Source organism: Juglans regia, chromosome 10 (genome assembly GCF_001411555.2).
Source record: "Juglans regia cultivar Chandler chromosome 10, Walnut 2.0, whole genome shotgun sequence".
In the NCBI taxonomy this organism is placed as follows: domain Eukaryota; kingdom Viridiplantae; phylum Streptophyta; class Magnoliopsida; order Fagales; family Juglandaceae; genus Juglans; species Juglans regia.
The window spans coordinates 24,893,683-24,917,009 of NC_049910.1; the positions used below are offsets into that span (position 1 = coordinate 24,893,683).

The 23,327-nt window shown below is 36.9% G+C and overlaps 1 protein-coding gene across 1 annotated transcript; it reads right to left on the minus strand.

Annotated features, from left to right (window-relative positions):
* Positions 1–1,303: 1,303 nt before the first annotated feature.
* On the minus strand, positions 1,304–21,768 carry LOC109006890. The gene is made up of 19 exons (XM_018986314.2): positions 21,606–21,768; positions 20,503–20,827; positions 20,043–20,231; positions 19,861–19,944; positions 18,226–18,285; positions 17,944–17,988; positions 12,137–12,336; positions 10,391–10,879; positions 9,809–9,935; positions 9,509–9,706; positions 9,298–9,384; positions 8,719–8,781; positions 8,536–8,610; positions 8,384–8,434; positions 8,044–8,121; positions 4,909–5,043; positions 3,447–3,554; positions 2,339–2,404; positions 1,304–1,733 (listed from the first exon to the last, which is right to left on the minus strand). Exons 2-19 carry the CDS (start codon positions 20,809–20,811, stop codon positions 1,665–1,667), a joined length of 2,433 nt encoding a protein of 810 aa, XP_018841859.1. The 5' UTR covers positions 20,812–20,827; positions 21,606–21,768; the 3' UTR covers positions 1,304–1,664.
* Positions 21,769–23,327: the final 1,559 nt, after the last annotated feature.

The following is a 23,327-nucleotide window of genomic DNA, read 5'->3' on the forward strand; positions in this document are numbered from 1 at the left end:
GAATGAGGCTGCTCATCTATTGGCAAGACATGCTTATTTTATTGATGATACTTTGCAATGGTGAAATTCCTGTCCAGATTTTATACAAGCAAGAGTTCCCTTAGACACTGCTGTGTAACTATGTACTGATGTTATTTGTATTGTCTATTCTTTATGAATGAACTTATGCTGTTGTTATAAAAAAAAAATTGAGGAAAAGTGCTAAGAAAATAAGAAAGAGGCCCAAAACTTAGTCGTGGATTGACAACTACGTAGAAAATACAAAGGAGGCATTGATTGCACCACAATGGGACGATGCGTGGCTCTCATGCACCGGTAATATGGAGGTCGTAGCGTCCAGCGGTAGTGGAGCTCATGGAGGCGGTTCTATTGGTGGGGATCGTGTATGAAGATGATGGGTGTGGAGAGGCAAAATTTGACAGAAAATGGAGGGAGAAAAAAGCAAAAATGAGAGAATTGGAGAAAAAGCAAAGAGTGAGAGAGGGCAGAATTTCTCTCTCTAAAGGGCTTAGTTGTCCTCAAAATTCTCAACTGGGAACTTGTTGCCTCAATAATTTGCATGTGGTGGACTACTTGGTAGTATCATGGGGTGTGCGCTTCGGCTCTTCCATTAATCATAAGAACATCCGGTCAGAAGATAAGTCATGGGGCCGAATTCCCTTGACTTTTCTTACAATCTAAAGCCGAGCCCCTTCATCTTTGCTAGTTGCAAAGACTAAAGAGAGCACGGTTTTAACAAGGTCAAGCAAATTAGTTTACTCCATGCAAAATGGGGTAATGGTGGTCCACGACACTAAAAGAACTGACACAAAAATTTACAGTGTCCAGGGAGACCAGTTGCAGTCCATTCAGTATGGTGTTTGCCAAGGAACTTGTACCGGAACTTGCATTTATATATTCTGCAACTTGTACAAGTTCAGTATGCAACTTGTACCAGTTGCAGTCCTGCATACACCATATTTCATTTCAAAGGTTCCATACATAGACAGACGACATTTTTTAGATTTCTATTCTACTTTCAATCACATTCAATGCAATGATCCATTTGGCTAATGTCAATCTTCAACCTTACCTGGTGCCCTTCTATTAAGTTCATACAAAGAAATTCTCAAAACTAGAGTTGATGCTAAAATCTGAACTCAACATCAGTTTCTATATCCCAAAAGGCAGTTGTCATTACTGGTTTGCACTGCCTGATCACGTCCATAGAGTAAGCTGGTTAAATATGGAGAGATAATCTTGTAATTCGAATGGTTAAACAGTGTTGCATTTCTAAGTCTCGACTATTGTTGTGATGGAGAAGTATCAGAAAAGTGCAATGAATTGCTGTAGATAAAATGTAATGGTGGTATTGACAACTCAGATGGGATGCAGAACACCTTTCTTCCTATACCCGCAGTTCTAACTTCTGTCTTCAAAGGCTAAGCTATCGTGGCATAATAATCCCGAATCAGGACTTTACATATTCAGTATACATTGAAGAAGAGAGGACTGGAGATGAAATATGAAGAATAAATTACAGCCGCATTCAAAGCCAGGAAAATTTTGCTCATACGATATTTGGAAAATTATGTAATTTTATGATTGAATAATTACACAAATTGAACTTGCGTTCAATGTAGAATGACACCATACAAACTTCAGGCCAATCTTGCATGGAAGCACTATTCTTTCTGGAATAAAGAGAGAACAAGATCTGTATGTACAGAGAAGAGTTGCGTGTCCACAAAATGCTGCTCGGTATGATAACAGAAGGTGGAATAAACAAGTTAATATGATTTCTTAGTACTTTCCATTGTATAGAACATTAAGAGAGGATTAGAATAAGGTGCAAAAAGGTAATGCAAAATAGTGATTGTCTACAGTTCAACCCGAGTCAAGTAATTTGGCTTAAACGTCGTGTTTTTTTCCCCATAATGACCTTCAAAACTAATTCATGAATAAAGATAAACCAATATCATGGTTGTAAACTGATGCTTGGGCCCTAGGTGGAAAAGACGTGGTCAATAAGTCTTTAAGATCTTCTCTTAATTAGCAAATAACTCGTGCATGCAACTAGAACCCATGACTAAACTTACCATCTCATTCTTTTAGGGGGGTGGAAATCTCATTCATCTTAAATGCCATTGGCTCTTTCTTAGAGAATAGCCTACCTTTTTCCTTCGACACATTCATATGCAGAAAAAATAAATACTATGATGCTCAAGCGGTGGCAAAGATAAAAAAAGAATATCTCTGATTAATTCTGTTAGCAAGCTAATTCCTCAAATAGTCTGTGAGCATTAAAATTGGCTTCAACAAACTAGTGTAAACATTTTTGGATGAAAATGAAACACACCTTCATAAATGGTCGATCACGGCTAGAGAATGAATCAATGAAACTCTCCTTCAAAAGCAATGATACCTATGATGAAAGTATAAGGAAGTTGTGTCAGATCTCCAGCAATATGCTTTTATAGCTTTGCCAAAACAAGTCAATTTTATCAAGTGACTATTTGCTATTCAAAATCACAGGTGAAATCATCACACAATTGGGCATCTATGTTTGCACTCTTGCAATTGTCCATCACTCGCCATCCAATATGTTTAGGGACTGCTCATTTAATATGTATAGCAAAAAATTTAATTAACTTTGATCTCATTCATACATGGATGAGATAAAAAGGCCATCATTGAGAAAAATTATGCTTTTATCATACATCAGGCCATACGTATGCTTTGTTAGTGGTAGGATTAATGCATCTCCACCCCTTCTTCCGATCATTGTTCCAAAAGTCCTCAACTGTTCTGGCACAAAGATGTAGTAAATGCACCCATATACTTATTTCTCAATTTCCCTGAATACCAACACAAATGTGCAGTTCCCTGAGAAAAGAAATCTTATCCGGCCTGGCCGGAACTTGCTTTGCCCCATCAGGTAATCCCCAAGTTTAGTATTTTAGTCACCTCTCAATGGCTCCCCAAGGCATCAAATATGCCTATCAGTTGCTGGAAGTTCCATGAAGGATAAAGATATTTAATGAATTGCAGGATTTTTCTTCTGTTATTTGTTAATAATCTCAAGGCTTTCAAATGCATCCAAGCAATGGTATCAAGTTGAAAGATAGAAAGCATGAACTTGCTTCAAGAACGGGGGCACGGATCAGTGTTCCAATCCCTGTGCTGACTTTTACAGCATACTACTGCATAAATTTGGAATTCTTATCCCGTTTATTTTTGTACCACTTGTATGTACCACTTAAATGCCTGATTCCCTTTTAAGAGAACATGGTCAGTGTTTCTTAAGAGGTAATAATCGTCACAATTTCATGGTGTAGATTGTTTCTTCCAATAATATAGGGACTATAACAGAAACAAAAGAATAGATGTTTACTAGATGCCACCCAACTATTAGAAATAATTCAAATCAAGATCTCCTAACATTCCAATTGGGACTAAATACAAACCTTATCATCATTTGACTGTACATTTGTAATTGTGTGTGAACGGAGCTTCGAGCAAAGACGGTCCAAGTAAGACCTTAGCACCACTAGGAAACCCTTGGCTGCTTCAACCTGCATTCAAATACAAGAAAACAGCAGTGAACATAGCTCTGTAATTATAGTTGCCACATCATTACAAAGACAATCTCGGAGAGGAAAGAACATGACAAATCGAACATCATTGATATTTGACAAGAAAAAAATCACTTCCTTCCTTGGTGGTATTAATTGTTTGCCCAGGCTTAATAATTGTTCCCACCAAACAGAGATTGTCAATGAAGATAAGAAGCCAATCTAAAGAAAAAGGCACTAAAGCCTAAGTTTCACACTCAAAACCAGAGATTATTTCCTAGAAGAATAGTCAATGGAGAATGGAGTAATGACAAAGACCACTGGCAAGCATTCTGTGAGGTTTGAGAAACAAGTCAACTTAAATGTGTAATATGACCATCCATGAAAAAGAGTTTTATTCTTTTAAGAAGACACAACTGTCAAACAAAGAAATCAAATTTGACCCTAAATGTAGTATAGGACTCCAACATATGTCAAGTGTATAAAAAGGTGTAAAAGTAGAAGTAAATGGTGATGACTATGAATGCTTTCTTTAGGTTGCTAACGAAGTGTGGATTTTGTAACTTTTGGAAACCAGGTAAGAAGTATGATCATGCCCTTTCAAAATAAATGTTCAAATTTTCTTACAAAAGATTTTCAGTTATATGCTGTAATGATAAGTCTTTCTTGTAAGCCACTTTTTATGCACCTACTATAAGATACATTATGAAAGTGAACTTTGCAGACCACACTGAAGGACACTAAGAAGGTTTGGTCCACCAAGATGCATATATCCAAAGAGCAGCTCCCCTTGCTGGCTACAAGATGTAGGACTGGTGCACAACCTAGACACAGTATGTGTGGGCTACCAAGACTTCAAAACTAATTGCTTTTGACAATGTAGAAGTCCCCCAAGCTAGAATTACCAGAGGAGATATTGACCTAATGAAGAATGAAATAAACGTTTATCACATGAGATATTCGAAGTTCTTTTAGGAAAAATGTATGCCCTTTGGTTTCTCCTGGGTTTTATGATGTATCCAATTGTTACATTCAGTTTTAAGGCTTTATGGCTTAGTAAGTTGCTTTAAAAAAAAGGTACTACATAACTAGACTTCCAGTGCCTCAAATTCTTAAGGAAAGATTAGAAAAAAAAGCTACTACTGATCCAATCTTTCTTAAGAATTATAATATAAGGTTAAAAAAATCAACACAATACAATTCAGCAATGCTAGGTTCTGACAATATGTGCTATCTAATACAAACAGAGGAAACCACTATAGAAGATTATGAACAAGGGCTTCCTATTTGACCAAGATGGCGGAGGCTGCAAGGGAAGGATAATGGTGACAACAGATCGGGAAGAAGAGCATACCTGCACATCTGTACATTCATACACTGGCCGTTTCTTCCCCAAATAACTTTCTCCAACAAGCTTTGCGTGATAAGGACTTAAGGATGAAAGTAACTCCTTTTGTTGTGGCAGTTGAGGTATTGACGATGACTTCACCTAATGCACATGCAATAAATAAGTATTTAATAAGGTCAGCCACAAAGTTTTTTTATGACGGGTAACTTGGCTACAAAGTTTAATCTATGGGTCCAAATAAATATTAAAATTTACAAAATGTCACAAAACGAAATCATACAAAACAGCTTCATAAGTAGCAAAAGAACATCATCAAAAGTGGTATACAAATTAAATGATGCAAAAGAAAAGCATGCACTTAAGCTTGACATGGGGCTTTACATTTGATGGCCAAGATTATAGAGCCTTGCATAAGCATTCATGGGTACTCACCCACGGTGTTGGTGAAAGAGCTAGGTGCTCTTAGCGCAAGTGCTGTCTAGAGACTAGGCACAAAGTGAAGCACAAGTGCACGCCTAATTAAAGTAAAGTGCATATTTTAAAATTAAAGGATAATAACAAAAAAATACAATAAAAAGGGTTTAAAAAGCAAGATGGAAATATATTTAGCCTATTAACTCTATTTATTAGAGCAATGCAACATGAAAATCAAGTAGTCACCTAATTACATAAATTTAGGAAGTTTTGGTCAAAACCCTTATGCAATGGGAGACTTAGGTTTAAGATCCTGTAATTCTTTTAAGAAATAACCCCATGTGGTATGAGATAATTAAAGAGACGCCCTTTCTTAATTTTGCCGTCCGTCAAAGTTAATTGAAAATGCTTAGTAGCTTCATAGATTGTCGTGTGTCAGTTTTGACTTTTTAAAATAATTAAGTTTGTTCTTCTAAAACATAATTACAAATCAAAACTGATTTTTTATTTAAACTGAAAAAAAAAATGGAACGGCCACCATTTAGTGGCCAAAACTAGGGCACCCACGTGGGTGGCCAAGCTTTACATGAACATAAAAATTTTATATAATTATCTTGTGATTTACTTCACATACACATGATACTTGATAGCCACTCAAAAAAAATCATAATTTCTTTTTTGATAAATTAAAAGAAAAGTACATGGTACATGGTTGAATCAAAATATACAAAAATGCACTTTTCTGCTCTTTATGCTCACACAAAAGGCCCAAAAAAGAACACTTAAAGCGTTCTTTTGTAAAAATGCTTCGCTTTTGGTAAGCAAAGCACTCTGTCCTTCGCACCTAAGTGCGCTTTTATCAACACTGCCCACCCATCAAACCATTTGACAATCAAATCTCAAGTAATGCTAGATACAAGCCCAGGGTTTGCAAGCTCTTTGGAAAACAAAAAGTGGGACCCACCATAAAAAGTGGATTTTGTTTCAGATTTGACCCCTTTTTTTCAAAGGGATTGCAAGCTTTGGGCTTGCACAAATCATTGTTTTTAAATCTATCCATGCCATAGATATCAAATCCATGGGCCTCAACCTTGCGAGAACCAGAAGAATGCTTCCAAGTCTTAATTCAATGCTTTTTTTATGACGAGGAATCTTGGAAACTATGCAAATCATTTTTCTTAAGGCTTCGTTTGGTTTCACAGATGGTTTCAACCCATCTCATCTCATCTTAACATCCAAACACCATTCAAACATAAACACTTTTCAAATTCAAAATTTCAATTTTTTCATCTAATCAGAAGGTTTGTTTGTTGGGCCTATCGCCCCTCTATTCGAGCTATATCTTCATTTTTAGTCGCCCGTGCTCCTGCTCCCACAACGATTCATTTTACCTAATCATTATAACTTTTCCAAACTTCTAAATAAAACACAAAAAACAATTCAACTTTTTTCAAATCTCAAAACAAAGATAATGTTAAAAAATTATATTCTAACAATATTTTAACTTTATAATATTTTTATTCAACTTTTTCTCTCCCCTTTCCCAAAACCCCATAAAACATTTTAACTCAAATCATTTCACTACTATTCACGAACTATCTTACTACTATTCACAGATTTCTCATCCCACCAAATCTCATCTATATAACCAAACGAGGCCTAAGTCTATCCATGAGCCTCAACCCCGCGAGACCCATAAGAATGCTTTCCAAGTCTTATCCAATGCTTTTTTTTATGAAGAGGAATCTTGGAAACTGTGCAAAAGCAACATGCTTTTACCTGGTTAAACCCTAAACCCATGTAATGCATCGCCATGTCACGGATCAGGTAAACATCCACTTTTCATGATGGGATGTGGTCCCTAAAAATTGTCTACACCCAAGGGTCCAAACCTTAAACTTGGAGGGAGCACAAAACTAAGAACAAGACTCTTACCACTTGAACCAGCACCTAGGGTTTCCTAACCAATGTTTATCATGGATTACAACAAAATCTCCTAAATGCAAAACTTTGATATGGAATATCATAACCAAATTGCTATCTCCCGGCTGAACCATCTAAGGAAGAATTATTTAAAACCTAAAATCTTTTTTTAGCAATAGCTTCTGTAAGAATCCAAGGACGGACAAAGCCCCATTTGGGCCTACACTACAAAAGCCAAGGTTACGATTGGAGCTCCTTGAAATCGTTATAAAGGGCAAGAACTTTGCCCTCTCAAGTAATGCGAGATCCCATTCACCACCTTCCTATATACACAATCCAATCCGCAGTATTACACTCTTGCCCCCTTAAATCCTTGAGATCCTCGCCAGGCCATAGTTGGCATGGCTCAAGTCCCACACTTCTTCTGGTTTTGCTCTAATACCATTTGTAATAACCCAAGGAAAGCCCAAGCCACATTTGGGCCAATACTCTAAAAGGATTAGTCAAGGTTATGATTGAAGCTCTTTGAAATCATTATAAAGGACAACAACTTCTTTCTCCAAGCAATTTGGGATCCCATTCACCACCTTCTTATACTCAATTCAATTTACGGTATTACAGCATCTATCAAGGGAAATATGTTAACAATAACTTCTAAAATAGCTACAATTAATGACCATATTTTTTTAAGGTAATAAAAGTGAATGAGGGCAAGCAAACTAGGATAATACATCAGTCAACCATTCTATTTATCATGTCCAAGACAGGTATGCAAATAAAATATCTGGAAAAAAAAGTACAAACCTGGTTCTTGTTAACATCAACCAGAATGGCATTAGTCAACTTCGACTGTACTTCATTGGTTTTGTTCTTCACACCAACCTTCATAGGAAAAGAACTTTTAGTGATGAACAAGATGGATGAAACGGCACAAAGTAGGAAAATAATGAAGATGTCCAGGGCTGGAAGCCACAAATTCATCTGAATCGTCTCCATCATAAGAACCCTGAAATTCTCCAACATTATGCAATTGTAAAATGGAAATGTCTAATCCATTTATAGTCTATAGGCCCCCATTTCTTATTTTATTCTGAGAAGATAATTGTCGAAAGAAACATTAAAATCATAGTTCATTTACACTCACAATGTAAGGGACAGGTGCATCCAAAAAGTCCAGCATGTCATTTGGTAAAACCTGGATGTTTATGCACGTGATTAATACACAAAGAATAGTTCAGACTAACGCTAAAAATAACAGTTCACTAAAATTTCAAAGGCCAGAGCAACATTCTATACCGGCATTAGCAGGCTTTGCCACTGGTAGGGACGGATGAGAGGGATAATGGACAAGACAGAAGCAGATAGGATTCCCTGTACATAAAAAAATATAAATGATTCGAATAGAAGTTCAAGGGTTGGGCAATGAAATATGCATCTTCCTCAGACCATCATAAACTTGACATGAGACAAATTACATACCAGATTGGAACAAACCACCACAATCTGCCTCTCCAGTAGGGCTCCCGCAAACAATGTTAATACCTGCAAAGTAGAAAGAGAATCAATCAACCATGTTTCAGCCGTTATGCAAGCATCTCAGACAAGCAACTAAGTACTGTATACATTCAAATTACAATAGATGCAACGTAAGATGGTGGAAGAAACCACACAGTTGCCCTGATCAGAACAAATTTATGTTATAAACAGAGGATACCATCAGATGTGGTGACATTGGAACTGAGACCAAAATTTGTGCACGAGGCTTTAATGCTTGATTATTCATATAAGCTTTTACTTATTACCCATATGAATGTAATTCTCTACACACAAAGATATATATACATCCTCTTTAGAAATGAAGAAATCCAAAGGTAAGTTATTCTTAAAAGATGAGTAGGGAGTTACTAATAGCCAAAAGCTGCTGACAACACAAAAGAGAGTCCAGCAAACATCACATAAATCAATTCATAAAATGAATAAACAGCAAATGAAGAGCTATTAATTTGGGAACATTATTAATCAAATACGAAGCTGGATACAAACTAGGTATCAACTTACATTCTCAAGGCGTAAGGAGCCACATATGCATGCAACAGCCCATACGGATAATGCAGTTGCTTCCTCTGCCAAGAGTGCACTGTGTGCCTGATAACCAACAATAAGATGTCATTGACCCTTTGGGGGCAAGTGGAGAGTAATTTATAATCCACCACAAATGGAACAGTTAGGTTAATTGATCTGATCCTACAAAGTTACCATCAGAATCTACCTCAGCAAACCCGAGACTCATGCTGCGTGATCTCAAATCAATAGTTGAGCCAGGAAAATGTAAAACTATTTCATCTGGTCTATAAAACTCCAGAGGGTGCAGGTGCTCCAACGGATGAAACCTAAGTGTTGAACCCTTGCCAGGGCATTGTAACCGATAATATTCACAAATAATCTGTAGTGACCCATTGTTGTTTACCTGGGAAATTCAATTGTCAATCGGAGATCAAGGGTACAAATTATGAGGCAGACAGCTTTAAAACATGTAAATAGGCATGTCTAAAATATGACTCGATTGAACCTTAGCCCATTCAAGAATATCAATGACGTCACTGGGAGCTTCCTGGCCAGAGAATGACACCTCTTCTGTCTCCGTATCATCAACATCACTTCTAAAATTTCTCTCTTCACTAGGAGAACCCTGAAAACTGCATAAAACAATATATATGGTATTCATGACAAGCTTACAATACAAGAGTGCGTTCTAATGACACCACTAACAATCAAATATTATTACGTTCGACATTTCTGTCTCCATATAAGAAAAAAAGCCTTCGACACATGAAAATGTTTTTACTCCATTTTTTGTAACTTTTAACAAATATAGTGTTTTTTTACCTATATTTTTTAGAAATCAGATAACTAATCATCAGAGTATTTCTACCTTCATTCCTCTCTATATACAAAATACCTTCAGCCACTACAGATTGTAATTAAGTACACGCATTAAGGTAAAAGATATATAAAAGATTATAGACTTCTGCAGGTCCCAGTAGAAAATATAAGTTTTTTATACACTCAGTCCACAAAACAGAGGAAAGCAAACATGTTTCCGGAACGTGCTATTGTCCCTCTCACATAATACAGTGAATAAGATATATACCTGGAGGAAGATTCGGAGCTTTCATACTGACAATACCGCAAGAGTGGCAGAACAGCATGTGGTGGACGCCTTTCTACCACTTCCTTGTTTACCAAGCAATCATTAGCATTCATAGCACAATCTTCACAATTTGCATCACTAGATTCTCTTTTGGCCGTCACTGTCTCAGAATCAGGATCCAGAGAATTGAAGACGTTATCATTGATACCTTTCTTCAACAGGCAAAAATCCCCATCAAGCATTTGATGCTCTTCATGACTGCCATTAGCTGTAACTTCTTCACTTTTACACTCTCCTATACTTAATTTGGAAATTTCAGGCGTTCTGTCCATCGTGTTCTCTTCAGCTCTATGATTCAGTGATACACCATCTGAATCTGTACCTACATTTTCTTCCAATCTTTCTTCTGTCTTCCAACAATCCTCAGGGGACTCCAAATTTAGAAGAATACCTTGTGTTAACCGTTCTAACCTTTCTTCTGTCAATATGCTACAGGAGAATAACAACAGATGTAAAGATGGAATGGCATGAAAGATAAAATGTTTCATTTTGCCATTAATGGTAAATACAAAGCTTCAACTTATAGATGCTTTAAGTTCAGAATTTTATTTTTATTTTTTTATTATCCCTTTCCATCCTCTTAGAGTAGAGTTTGTTGGTATGCGAATTGTGTACTAGGGTATGGCCTCCGTTGAAACTTGTACAATTTAAAGCCCCTTGATATCAAAGATCATATGTAATTCCACCTCAATTAAGAAACCCATTGTGAACTGCCTAAAGCAACATATGCTAATCAGGCTTTTCTTTCTATCGATTCACATACAAGAACTTAGATATATAACACGCACGTCAAAGATCTATTATTAAATTCAACATATGCATACATGCATATACACAATTCTTCTTGCAGTCCAACATTCTAATGCCCATTACCCTTTGCTAGTATGATAACTCCCACCTTTTGGGAGGTTGATGCCTTTACAGAGTTCTTAAATCTCTTATACTCTTCTAGACGAAGTCTTGGAGGTGCAAATAAAATTTCTTGGGCCCCTACCAAGAAAATAAAGTTCACTGTCCAATTTTTTTATAAGGTCCTTATACCTCAACGTGTAACCCTTTCCCTTGGAGGAATATATGGCAGAGTATGGCACCTCTAAGAGCAGCTTTTTGTCCTGGATAGTCTTCTTAGGGAAGATTCTCACCATGCCAACCTAAGTAAACGTCGTATCATTGTGACAGAATGGTGTTGTATGTGCAGAAAAGGTGGAGAATCTGTTGACCACCTTCCTCCATTGTGGGATTGCCAATACTTTGTGGAATAATCATTTAGTCAAGTTGGATTGACTTGGGTTATGCCAGAAGGATGTAGATCTCTCTGCCAATTGGAGGGGTTATATAGCAGCCAACAAATTGCAAGTGTGGAAGCTGGTCCCTATTTATCTAGTGCGGTATATTTGGAAGGACAGCAATGATAAAACTTCAGAGGATCGAAAGCGGAAGATAGAGGAGTTTAAAGCTTTCTTTTTCAATATTTTGTTACTTTGGGTAGCTTCTATGCTTCCATGATATTTTGTTTCTTTTCTTATTTTTAATTAGGCAACGTCTTTTGCGTTATTAATAAGATCTTGATTTACTTATAAAAAAGAAAAACCAAAAAGGCAACGACTGTTTCTTTGTTTCAGTAAAATTTTATTTTACTTGTAAAAAAACCGAAAGTAAGTCACTCAAATATAAATACCAACATACCTATTCAATACACCAAAATGCAATTGGAAAAAGGGAAACCTCGAGAGAATACAATAACATCTCCGTGTGGTCAAAATATGACGGCTCAAAGAAGGACCAGAAGGTTGTTTATCTGAAATCATGGAAAGTAATCCGGAGGGTTTTTGGACTAGTTCTTCAACCAGCACACAGCATCCGTACATTGTTGAATCATCAGCAACCTATGAAAAAATATTTGAATAGGTATGTACGTACCAGAGAGAAAACAAAAAAGAAGAGTATTCATTAAATGTATCGGTCAGAGCTAATAAAAACCAAAAAGTTAGCACACTTAATGACATGAGTTAATAAACATATTCCCTTGGTAATAATAAGATTAAAGTTTTCAAAAGATGTACAGATACTCAAGCTCCATGAGCATAGCAGTTTGTTACAGTAAGAAAATCTGTGTCCGAATGTCAAATCCTGTAAGGATTGCAGCATTCGTCCTTTTATTTGAGCAAACAAGATATTAGCATAAAAACAAATGAGACCTATCATTATTCTATAATTTAAATTTAATGCTCCTCCATGATAACATCCTTTCTCTGAAATGAGCTGTTGCTCCTTTAGAACCTTTACATATGTTTCAGAACTCATATTCATTCAGTACTAATAGATAGATCATTTCTTAGATAAAATTAATCAATTCATAAATAAAAAAAACTTATAAATAGGGTGATTCTGAGATACTATTTACAATACTAGCCAAGTTTTTAGGTTGATTATAGAGTAGAACTAACAAAGTTCACTATAAATCAAAACAACAAAGATTTTTGCAAGTTTAAGCACTAATAAAGAGTAGGTGAGGAAAACCATGAAAGGACAGGGTTCTGCACTTAATTGGGATTCTGCATGAGTGCAGTACAGGAAGATGTTCCAATGGCTATGGTTTGAATAAAGAAACTAAGGTACTCAGCTTCATAAGCTAGACTCAAAAATAACTTGGTGGGTAGTTGTATAATCAAGGAACCCAACTTGATTACTACACTATACAAATGAAAACACTAAGGTGCCATTTGGATAGTGAGTTGAGATGAAAGTTGAAAGTTAAATAAAATATTATTTTTTTAATATTATTATTGTTTTGGGAATTGAAAAAGTTGAATTGTTTATTATATTTTGTGTAAGAATTTGGGAAAGTTGTAATGATGAGATGAGATGAGAGGAGATGAAATACTTTCACTATCCAAACGGGGCCCTAAGGTAGTCAAAAAAAATGTTCCAAGGTAGAGTTCTAGACCATGAAATAGAAAACACAGCCCCTGCATGAAGATCAACCTTCTGATCTAAAATAGCAAGAAAGTCATCTCAATAAAAAGAACTATAAAGTAAAGGGCTCTATGGTTGATAAGTATACCAAATTTTTTCACCACATGGTGAACTTGCATAGAAGGAACAATGTCATTGAGACAATGATGGTAGATGGAGTGGCAACTTCAAACCTTCCGATGATCATGCAGCACACTGTTGATTATTATGAGCATTTATTGTCTGGACAGTTTTCACGGAACCGAGAGGCTTGATGGTCTTGCATTCGAATCTCTTGATCAAGAAGTTGAAGGGCTTGAGAGGCCTTTTGAAGAGACAGAGATACGAAAAAGTGGTAAAGAACATGGCAGGTGACAAAGCTCCAGGCTCCTATGGGTGTTCATTATGGCCTTTTGTCAAACTTGCTGGGAGGTGATCAAGGATAATGTTACGGGGATGGATCTCTGAATATGAAAGGTTCGAAAAAAGCCTCAATGCAACCCTCATTACTCTCATTCCTAAGAAATCAGGTGTGGTTGAGCTAAAAGATTATCACCCTATCAGGTAAAAGTGGGATGTACATAATACTCTCCAAAGTCTTGGCAAATAGATTGAGTGTGATGATGGAAAAGATCATATCAAAGCCCCAAAATGCCTTTGTTAAAGGCAAACAAATTATTGAAGACAGAATGTCTCGATTAAGGGCTCTTCTGCTATGCTTTGAAGCCGGTTTTGGGTTACAAGTAAACTTATCAGAGTCAGAAATGGTTTAGGAATAAGTTTGGTTCGAGTAAAATTAATTAGGCAAAATCAACCTTGCGATTCTCTCCGTACACCTTGCGATTCCCTTGGGTGAACAGTGAAGCAAGAAACCCTAAATCAACCAACCCACTGCCACCCCTCACCCATCATCAATCGGAGTGTTATATCTCACCTCCGTCACAGATGAGGCCGGCGGACCCAGCATTCTCGCTGAGGGCCGTCCGGCATCAGTCCTTGCCGGCGAACTTGGTTTTTTCACTTCATCTTTGTCGAAGGTGTCGTACTGTCGTCGTGCACTTTCAACTCTGCCACAGACTTGGATGACGGACTCTGGTGAGTCCGTTGTGAGGCATTCGACGTCGGTCCTTTGCTGGCGACTGGGAGTATTCTACTGTTTTTCTGTTAATTCCTCCATTACTTCACACGACCTGAGCCTTTGCATTAGCCATTGCTACAGATGTGTTCGACAGACCCGGCGACCCCATTGTGGGGTCTCCGACGCCAGTCATCCTCCGGTGACTGTAAGTTTCCGTTATCTCAGTTAAGGGGTTTTGTTTTTACCAACCTGGTGCGCCTTTGGGCTCTGTTTTTCCCAACCTGATAACTCCAACCACCTTCTCGCACTGTTTTTACTCAACAGAATGATGCATTTCGCGTGCGATGCCCCTGCATCTAAAGTCGAAGGGTTGATCAATATGGATCAACTAGTGCGCTTTTGGGTGGAATCGAAAGCTTTTGAGCTTTTGCCAGAATCATGGAGATCGTCATTAAAAATTGTGGAGAGTAAAAGGGTGTGGAGATTTGTAGTGATGGGTCGTAGTGGTCTAGAATGGTTGACGGCTACGATGGAAGCAATATTACAAGCGGGAAAAAATTTGGACTTCACAAAACACTTGCGCGAAGGCAGCAAAACATTCATGGCTCAAAGATGCTCCAATAAGCATGGTAGGTTTTTAACTGTAACCAAATATGGTGGAGGAGGCCGGCAGAGTGTTGTAGCGATTCCTGAAGGGTATGAAGGTCTGGGTTGGGAGAAATTTGCTGCAGAATTACGCAAAGCAGCGGATATGCTTTTTGCTATGGGTCAAAGAAGGAAAACCTAAAGAAGAATGAGAATATCAACTTGGAGGTGAATCATAAAGACCCTAGTACATCCACGATGGCGAGACGATCATATGCGGCAGCTCTGAAGACCAGTCATGATTCAGGGGTTCATAGTGAGAGGAATGATGTAAGTGGTTTGCAGATCACGCCACAGAACCAGCTTGTCGCGATGCATAATTCTTTTAAGGAGATGGAAACCCAACTTGTCGAATTGAAGGCAACGATAGCTTTTTTGTCTACGAAAATAGACTTGCTTTCAACTGGAGGCAACAAGGTTGTAAAGAACAAGACTAAGTAGGCTCAAATCCTTTAAACTCAGATAAAGGAAAACGCAAAATCGGATTCGGCCCTATTCCTATAACCAAATCCAGAAGAGTATGGCGGATCAAAAAGAAGCCTGGGTTATTTGAAGTGGGTTCTACGTCGAGTTTCGGCATAGAGACATCTGTAATAGAATGTCATTCGCCTCAGGTGACTTCTGTACCCAAAGAAACTATGGCTCCCTCGTCAGAGTTGAAGGAAAATGGTGTCATACCATTGGTGAATGGATCTGCTGAAGTTGCACATAAAGGGTCACTAGAGGTGAAGGGGCTTGATGTCATACCATTAGAGATAACCAATGGAGTGGCTGAGGATGTATAGGATTTGAACATGAATTTGGCGTTGGTGCCTTGCCTAGAGTCGGGAGTGCAACTAGATACTATGTCTAGGGATATTATCGCTCCCTTGGTCTCTCTTCCTCCAATAGCCGATTGGATTCTGCCTAAAGTTAACGAGATTCAGCAATTCGTGGGAATTTCACATGGAGGATGTGAAGACCAATTTAAAGAATTAATTATTGCAATCGAGGCAAGCCACTCGCTTGAAACCAAATCAAGTTTCAAGAAAAGCAAGGAGATACAACGTCTTTTTTCAACAATCAACTACAACAGGTGGTAGCTCAACTAGAGAGAAGTCTAAAGAGAGGGCATTGTGAAGACGGGAAACAAGGGGTTGGGGTTGGGTTTTTGGGCAAAGTTTTAGTTCTACGGGAAACCAGGGGTTAGGGTCAGGCTTGGTGTATTTTGGGTTGTTTTTCACGGACTTTTTGGGTTATTAGGGGCTTTCTATTATGGGAAATGTGTTCTCTTGTATACATCAGTGTACTTGGTTACTCTTTTTAATATATATATATATAATATTTTTACTTATAAAAAAAAAAAATGGTTTAGGTGGGAAATGTTTCTAATGTGGAGAACTTGGCTAAAATTTTGGTAGTGCTAAGGGTGGATGGAGCTTAAATGAGATAAGTGGACCACATAGGGTGGGGCTTTGGAAACACATAAGAAGAGGATGTGATCTTTTCTCTAGACATACTTGGTTTGGAGAGGGAGACGGGTCTAGAATCAAATTTTGGCACGACCTATGTTGTGGGGATAGAACCCTCAAAGAAGCTTGCCTAGGAGTTTTTGGAATTGCGAAGTCACAAGACAATCACGAATCTCTTGGAACTACTTAGTGGCTTTCCTCGATGGAATGCCACTTTCTTTCGAGTTGCACAAAATTGGAAAGTTGAAGCATTCAATGAATTTTACAATCTTCTCTATTTTACAAGCTTTTTTGCAGCCTCTTGAAGAAAGGGAAGTTCATGGTCTGTTCTTTCTATAAGTGGACCACATAGGGTGGGGCTTTGGAAACACATAAGAAGAGGATGTGATCTTTTCTCTAGACATACTTGGTTTGGAGAGGGAGACGGGTCTAGAATCAAATTTTGGCACGACCTATGTTGTGGGGATAGAACCCTCAAAGAAGCTTGCCTAGGAGTTTTTGGAATTGCGAGGTCACAAGACAATCACAAATCTCTTGGAACTACTTAGTGGCTTTCCTCGATGGAATGCCACTTTCTTTCGAGTTGCACAAAATTGGAAAGTTGAAGCATTCAATGAATTTTACAATCTTCTCTATTTTACAAGCTTTTTTGCAGCCTCTTGAAGAAAGGGAAGTTCATGGTCTGTTCTTTCTATAAATCTATCACTGTGAACAATGCAAATCCATTTCCATGGAAGAGCATATGGAGGACTAAGGCACCCCCAAAAGCCAACTTTCTTTGTATGGATGGCCATAGATAATCTAAGGAAAAGTCGGATTATCATAATGATTGGTGTTGTATGTGCAAATCTAGCAAGGAGTCGGTGGATCATTTACTTCTTCATTGCGAGGTTGCCACGACCCTATGGAATGACTTCTTTACTAGAGTTGGATTGGCTTGGATGATGCCAAGGAGGGTAGTTGATTTCCTTGCAAATTGGAGAGGCTTACGTGGTAATCTGGAAGTTGCAGCAGTAAGGAGGATGGTTCCCATTTGTCTTTAGTGGTGCCTTTGGAGGGAGAGAAATGATAGAAGCTTTAAGATCAATAATAGTCTATGGTCGAGCTTAGAAGTTTATTACTCCATTTCTCTTGATAATCATGCTTAGGTGTCGCTCTTGTGTATGTCCCGTGTACTTGGATTATGCCTATTATCTTCAATAAAATTCTTATTTACTGATTAAAAAAAATATAAAAAAAAAAATTAATAGGCCAAACAGAAGATTTCACATGGTAACAAAGGTTTAGAATTCTTTTTATTGAAAGGCCAAATGATACTAATGCAAGAAAACAAGGCCAACAAGACATAGCATTCATTAGCTCACCTGTAACCGGAATACAAAGGAGAGATCAGTTTGTTTAAGGTGTTCCTGCAACATAAACAAGGAACTAGAGGATCAGTTTTTCATCATTTATACTGGAGGTTATTAATACTACAATTTTGAGAAGCAATGCACCCAATTTGGTAACCACAAATCACCTTTTCGATGGGTAAGAAAAAAAAAAATTGATGGAAAACATTAACAGGTGCAAGTAAGACCATAACCAAAACTAGCTGATAAAAAAACTCTTCTGATGATAAAATGGGTAGTAATGTATCAAAATACCTGCCCAACCAAAATTTCATTCAACTCACTCATGGAAGGAGTTCTCTCAATGGCATGAACCTGAAACCACATACGTCCAAGTTTTAGAAACGCCTACATTTGCTCACATCTACTTTAGGGTAAAAAGGAAAAAAGGAAAAGGAATAGAAAAATCTACTTGGGGTACTAAAGCATAAGAAAGAAGAAAGAAAATGAAGGGCTAGACTCTCAGGCCAGTCAAGTACATAAAAGTTCAGAAATTTAACTTCTTTAAAAGTAGAAAGTATCAGTTGTGATAAAATTTTCTATTCCTACACAAACTTCACAAGTGTGCTGGTTAAATTATTGTTGCACACATATCTTATTACTGGCAATGAGTTACAACCACCCTTTTCTTTTCTTTGTTTTTTTCTGTGATACCCCATATGATATGGATAAGGGTAAGTGATGTATGGGATCCCACATTGCTTGGGATGGAGAAGTTCTTACTCTTTATAAAGTTCTAATGGGGCTCTAATTGTATCATTGACTAGTCCTTTTGGAGTATAGGTCATATGATTTGGGCCTTCCATAAGGGTGTTACAAATGGTATCAGAGCCTGGTTCCAACCAGAAATGTGGAACTTAAGCCTTGCCACCTACAACGGACTGACCCGCGAGGACGTCGGGAATTTAAGGGGGGTAGATTGCGATACCCCATATGATACGGATAAAGGTAAGTGGTGTATGGAATCCCACATTGCTTAGGATGAAGAAGTTCTTGCTCTGGTTCCAATAGGACTCCAATTGTATCATTGACTGGTCCTTTTGGAGTATAGGCCATATGGTTTGGACCTTCCATTGGGGCGTTACATTTCCGCTTTTATGTGGAGTGATAATAGGCTACCACTTCCTCTCCACATCCCTCCTTACCAAGACAAAGTCCTCCCCTCACTAAAGGGATAGAAGTATCACTTGGCTACAAGGGTCAGTTATGCTTGCACTTCACTGTTGGATTTGTGACATTCCACAATGGGCCACGCTATCCATGAAGATAAACACAACTCTAGCTAAAAACATATGCAAACTAGCCAGAGTTTCCAGTCATTACTTTTTTATCTTTTGTTGCAATTCTCAAGAGAATTGGAAAAGTTTCCACTAAATTTTTGGATTTTTTTTATTGGATAATAGCTCCTTTTAGAAATGAATAATTGAAGAGACCATCCTTGGTAAGCAGGCAGCGAACATGGGTGGCTCAAAACGTTAGCATTTAAAGCTCATAAAAGTCCTAAAAATCCATTGAGATACAAAAAGACTTATTTTGATAACTAAGGTACAAAAAAAATTACAATAGGAGGTTGCGATCCAATTAAAAAGGGAAAGAAACAGGGTATTTGAAGGCTTTAGTGATATGAAGTTTTATTCCTAATCCACCAGGGTATTTTTCAATTCACAGGGTCCAAAATTAAAGGGGAGAGAAATGGAAGTTATCAACTTCACTCGAGTTTCAAACTTTGAGGGTTTGTCTTGTTTCAGTGATTTGGCAACCGAATAAGCTTCACATTAGTTAAATTTTATAAATCCACAACAGCCAAATAACTAGAAGTCATGTGAATATAATATATATATATATATATATATATATATATATAATGGACCCATCAAGCATACACCCAACCTCCATGCCTCCAGGGAAGCAAAATGAAAGAAGATCTTTGTATTTGAGAGGCAGCTCCTTTTCTGGAGGGTAGGCAAACAACACCTGAAAACAGAAAACAAAGAATCATATATTCATATCAAATGCTCAAACAAACATCCAAAGGCCAATGAATTCAACATTTTGATAAAAATAAGGCCTACCTGAGGTTCAAGATTAGGTTCCACGCGCGATTGATTCTGACAACTTAGTGCACTTCGCAATCTTCCAGAACCTTTATGCTTCCTGGCAATGTATTGCCTATAAAGTGCTTGGATATCACAGTTAGGATGAAGCCCTACAACTACCATGCTCTCAAAAAGCCTTGTTGGTTCCATTAAAGACTTATGACCCTGCACGCTTGAAGAAGATAAATGTTATAGAAACACTACAATAAATGCATTGTGATAAAAGGTTCCGAGCGCAAACAGTAAACACACCATCACCTTACCCTAGAATTATATAAAATTAAATTAAAAAAAAAAAAAAAAAACTGAATGGAAGAGACAGGATGGACTATCTATATAATAAAACAAACTCAAAGAGCTTTCAGTATTTCCTCCGTTGAGGCCAATTTCTAGCATGAGCATCCAGTCCACTAACCAAAAACTCAAAATAGCATACCAAGTATTGAGACTGAAAGCTTGCCCATTGACGCTTTTGGCTAGTCAGAATTTCTGGATTGTAACTTGCACTTTTGACTTCGGGAGGTTGCGAGAATCCTTTTAGCACTTTAGTAACTTGACGCTGCATTTTTTGAATTGGGCTACCGCCGTTATCCTCTTTAGATGAATTTACCGCAGATGGACGTTGGGAACGATTACCAGTGGCAGCAGCAGCTGCTGCAGCAACAGCTCTCGCAACATCTTCCGTTGTCTGCATGAAGAATGAAGCACTCCAACGTGGGCTACCTGTCTCTTCGTTATTAGCCATCCTCAAAATCCCCGCCCTGCCATACACACAATAATCCAAGTCAGAGAGACCCAAAATTATGACAAATCGCTCGCTAAATCAGAATACAAATGTCTGCAAAAACACAAAGATATGGAACATCTTACAGTTATAGCTTAAACCCAGAACTCAAATAGTTTGTTTAGCAATAGACAATGGATAGTAATAACCGAAAGCATAAGATTTCCATGTTACCGAAATTCAAAGGCAACTTGTAAATTGTACCCGTTTTCAGAACAGACAGCATAAAAAAAGAAAAGACAATAAAAGAACAGCAATTCTTAATTCTTCTCCTGAAGCATTTCACAACAGTTGAAAGGAAATACTTTTTCTCTGCTTTTGCGCAGTAAGCTGGGATTAGTAGAAATCGCCCAAGAAATCATTTTCTTCTTTTTGATGAGTGAAAAGGTTCAAAAACTAATTAAGCTAGTGATCAAGAAGCAATCTTGAGCACAAGATTTTAGATGTTCCATCAGGGAGTTTTCCTTTAATCCAACTCTGACAGTTACACAAATTCACACAAATCAAAAGGCAAAAACAAAAAGAATATTTCAGAACTAAATGAATACAATCAAAACTCAGAAGTAAATAATTAGAGGTAAAATAAAAACCTACGAAAAGAACGTCACCCCAAGCCCGAAATCAAGTAAAAAGAAAGAGACTTTAGTATCTGTGTTCCTAGACGAAAGAATCGTTCAGAAACAAATAGAATGAAACGCAAAACATCGAGAGATATAACGGAAGAGAAACGGAAATAGACTCCAAACCTAGCTAACCTTATTATGACCGATGTTTCAAGATATCCAACGGGACAGAGGAGGAGGAGGAGAAGAAGAAGAAGTAGCAGAGCTCAGGGCCTCAGGCGGCCATAACAAAGCTCTGCCTCCGGAAAAGATCCTCGAAAGAGAGAGATATCTTGGATGTGACTATTCTCACCGAGCCCGGCTGCTCCCTGCGTTCTCATATTCACACGTGGCTAAGAGTTTCAAGGGATAGTGGCTTGGTCAATGCCACGTGTTATTCTGGGGATTTTTTCGGAGGTGGGGATTGGTCGTTGCCTCTTTGGCCGACGATGACGACCCAGGCTTTTTTTTCTTTTTCTTTTTTGTTTTTTCCTTTTACACTTTCTACTGGTGTTTGTTGTTGCAGGCATGGGACCCACGTTGATGCCTAACATCATTGTACATAACAAACAGAACTTAGGAGTGTGGGACCCTTATGTTTTAAAACATGCTTGCCATAATATAGTTTTTTATTTTTAAGTTTTGTGATTCTACCACATAACTTAATTTGTCATATTTTATTATATATATTAATATATTATAAAAATATTTTACTTATAAAAATTATTTAAAATACGTGAAATCAACTTATATGATTAAAAATGATAAAATCAAAAAATAAAAAACAGCATTATTCGACTTTAAATATTTCACTAAAAAAAATTTAGTTTTGTTATTGTTGTCAAGAATGAATCATATAATAATTCGCTAAAAGGATTTTTGTGGAACAAAAGAAAATCTCAAAGTGTAACCAAATATCTCAAATAAATTACTATCCAAGTAGCTGTTTGGAAGTTGTTTGGATAATGAGATGAGATTAGATATAAAAATTAAAAATTAAATAAAATATTGTTAAAATATTATTTTTTAATGTTATTATTATTTTCAAATTTAAAAAAATTATATTATTTAATATATTGTGCTGAATTTAAAAAAATTATAATGATAAGATGAGATGGATAATCCAAACGACTCCTGTTATCCAATAGTTATCTCTAAAAAGAGAGGTTCATAAAACAAGTTTAAGGGTAGGTTTAGGGGGTGGGATGAGACACAAAATTATCATATCATCTCATCTTATCATTACATATTTTTCAAATCTTCATACAAAATATAATAAACAATTCAACTTTTTCAAATCCCAATTCAATTTTTTTAAATCTCAACACAATAATAATATTAAAATATAATATTTTAAACACTGAAATAAAACATAAAATTCTTATTTCACTCCCTAAATCTGCCCAACTTTCAACAAATCATCATTTGGTTATATCCTGCAATCATGGTGTTATACGAAACCAAATCTCTTCATCCATATTCAAGAACAATTAATATTATAAATTCAGTATATTTATCCAATTAGTTATTTTACTTTTAAGTTAACAGGTAGAGCATACTATCCACATCACTTAAATGATAATATTTAATTTCTAAAATTCAAATCTTAAAATTTATATTCTAAATTAAATTATATCATATAAATACTTTATTAGGTATGCTCTACATACCAACTTGATAATATAATTTTTCTTATCCAATTATTTCCGGCATACAAAATAGTTGTGATATTGTTACCATTAAAACAAGAACAAGATTGACTCAATGAACAACTACATTATTAGAATTACAGAGAGGCATAATTAAGTACAGTATTGGAAAAAACGGAGGATATTCCATTAGAAAGCTGCTAAGAGTTCTAACTATTTTTCTTAG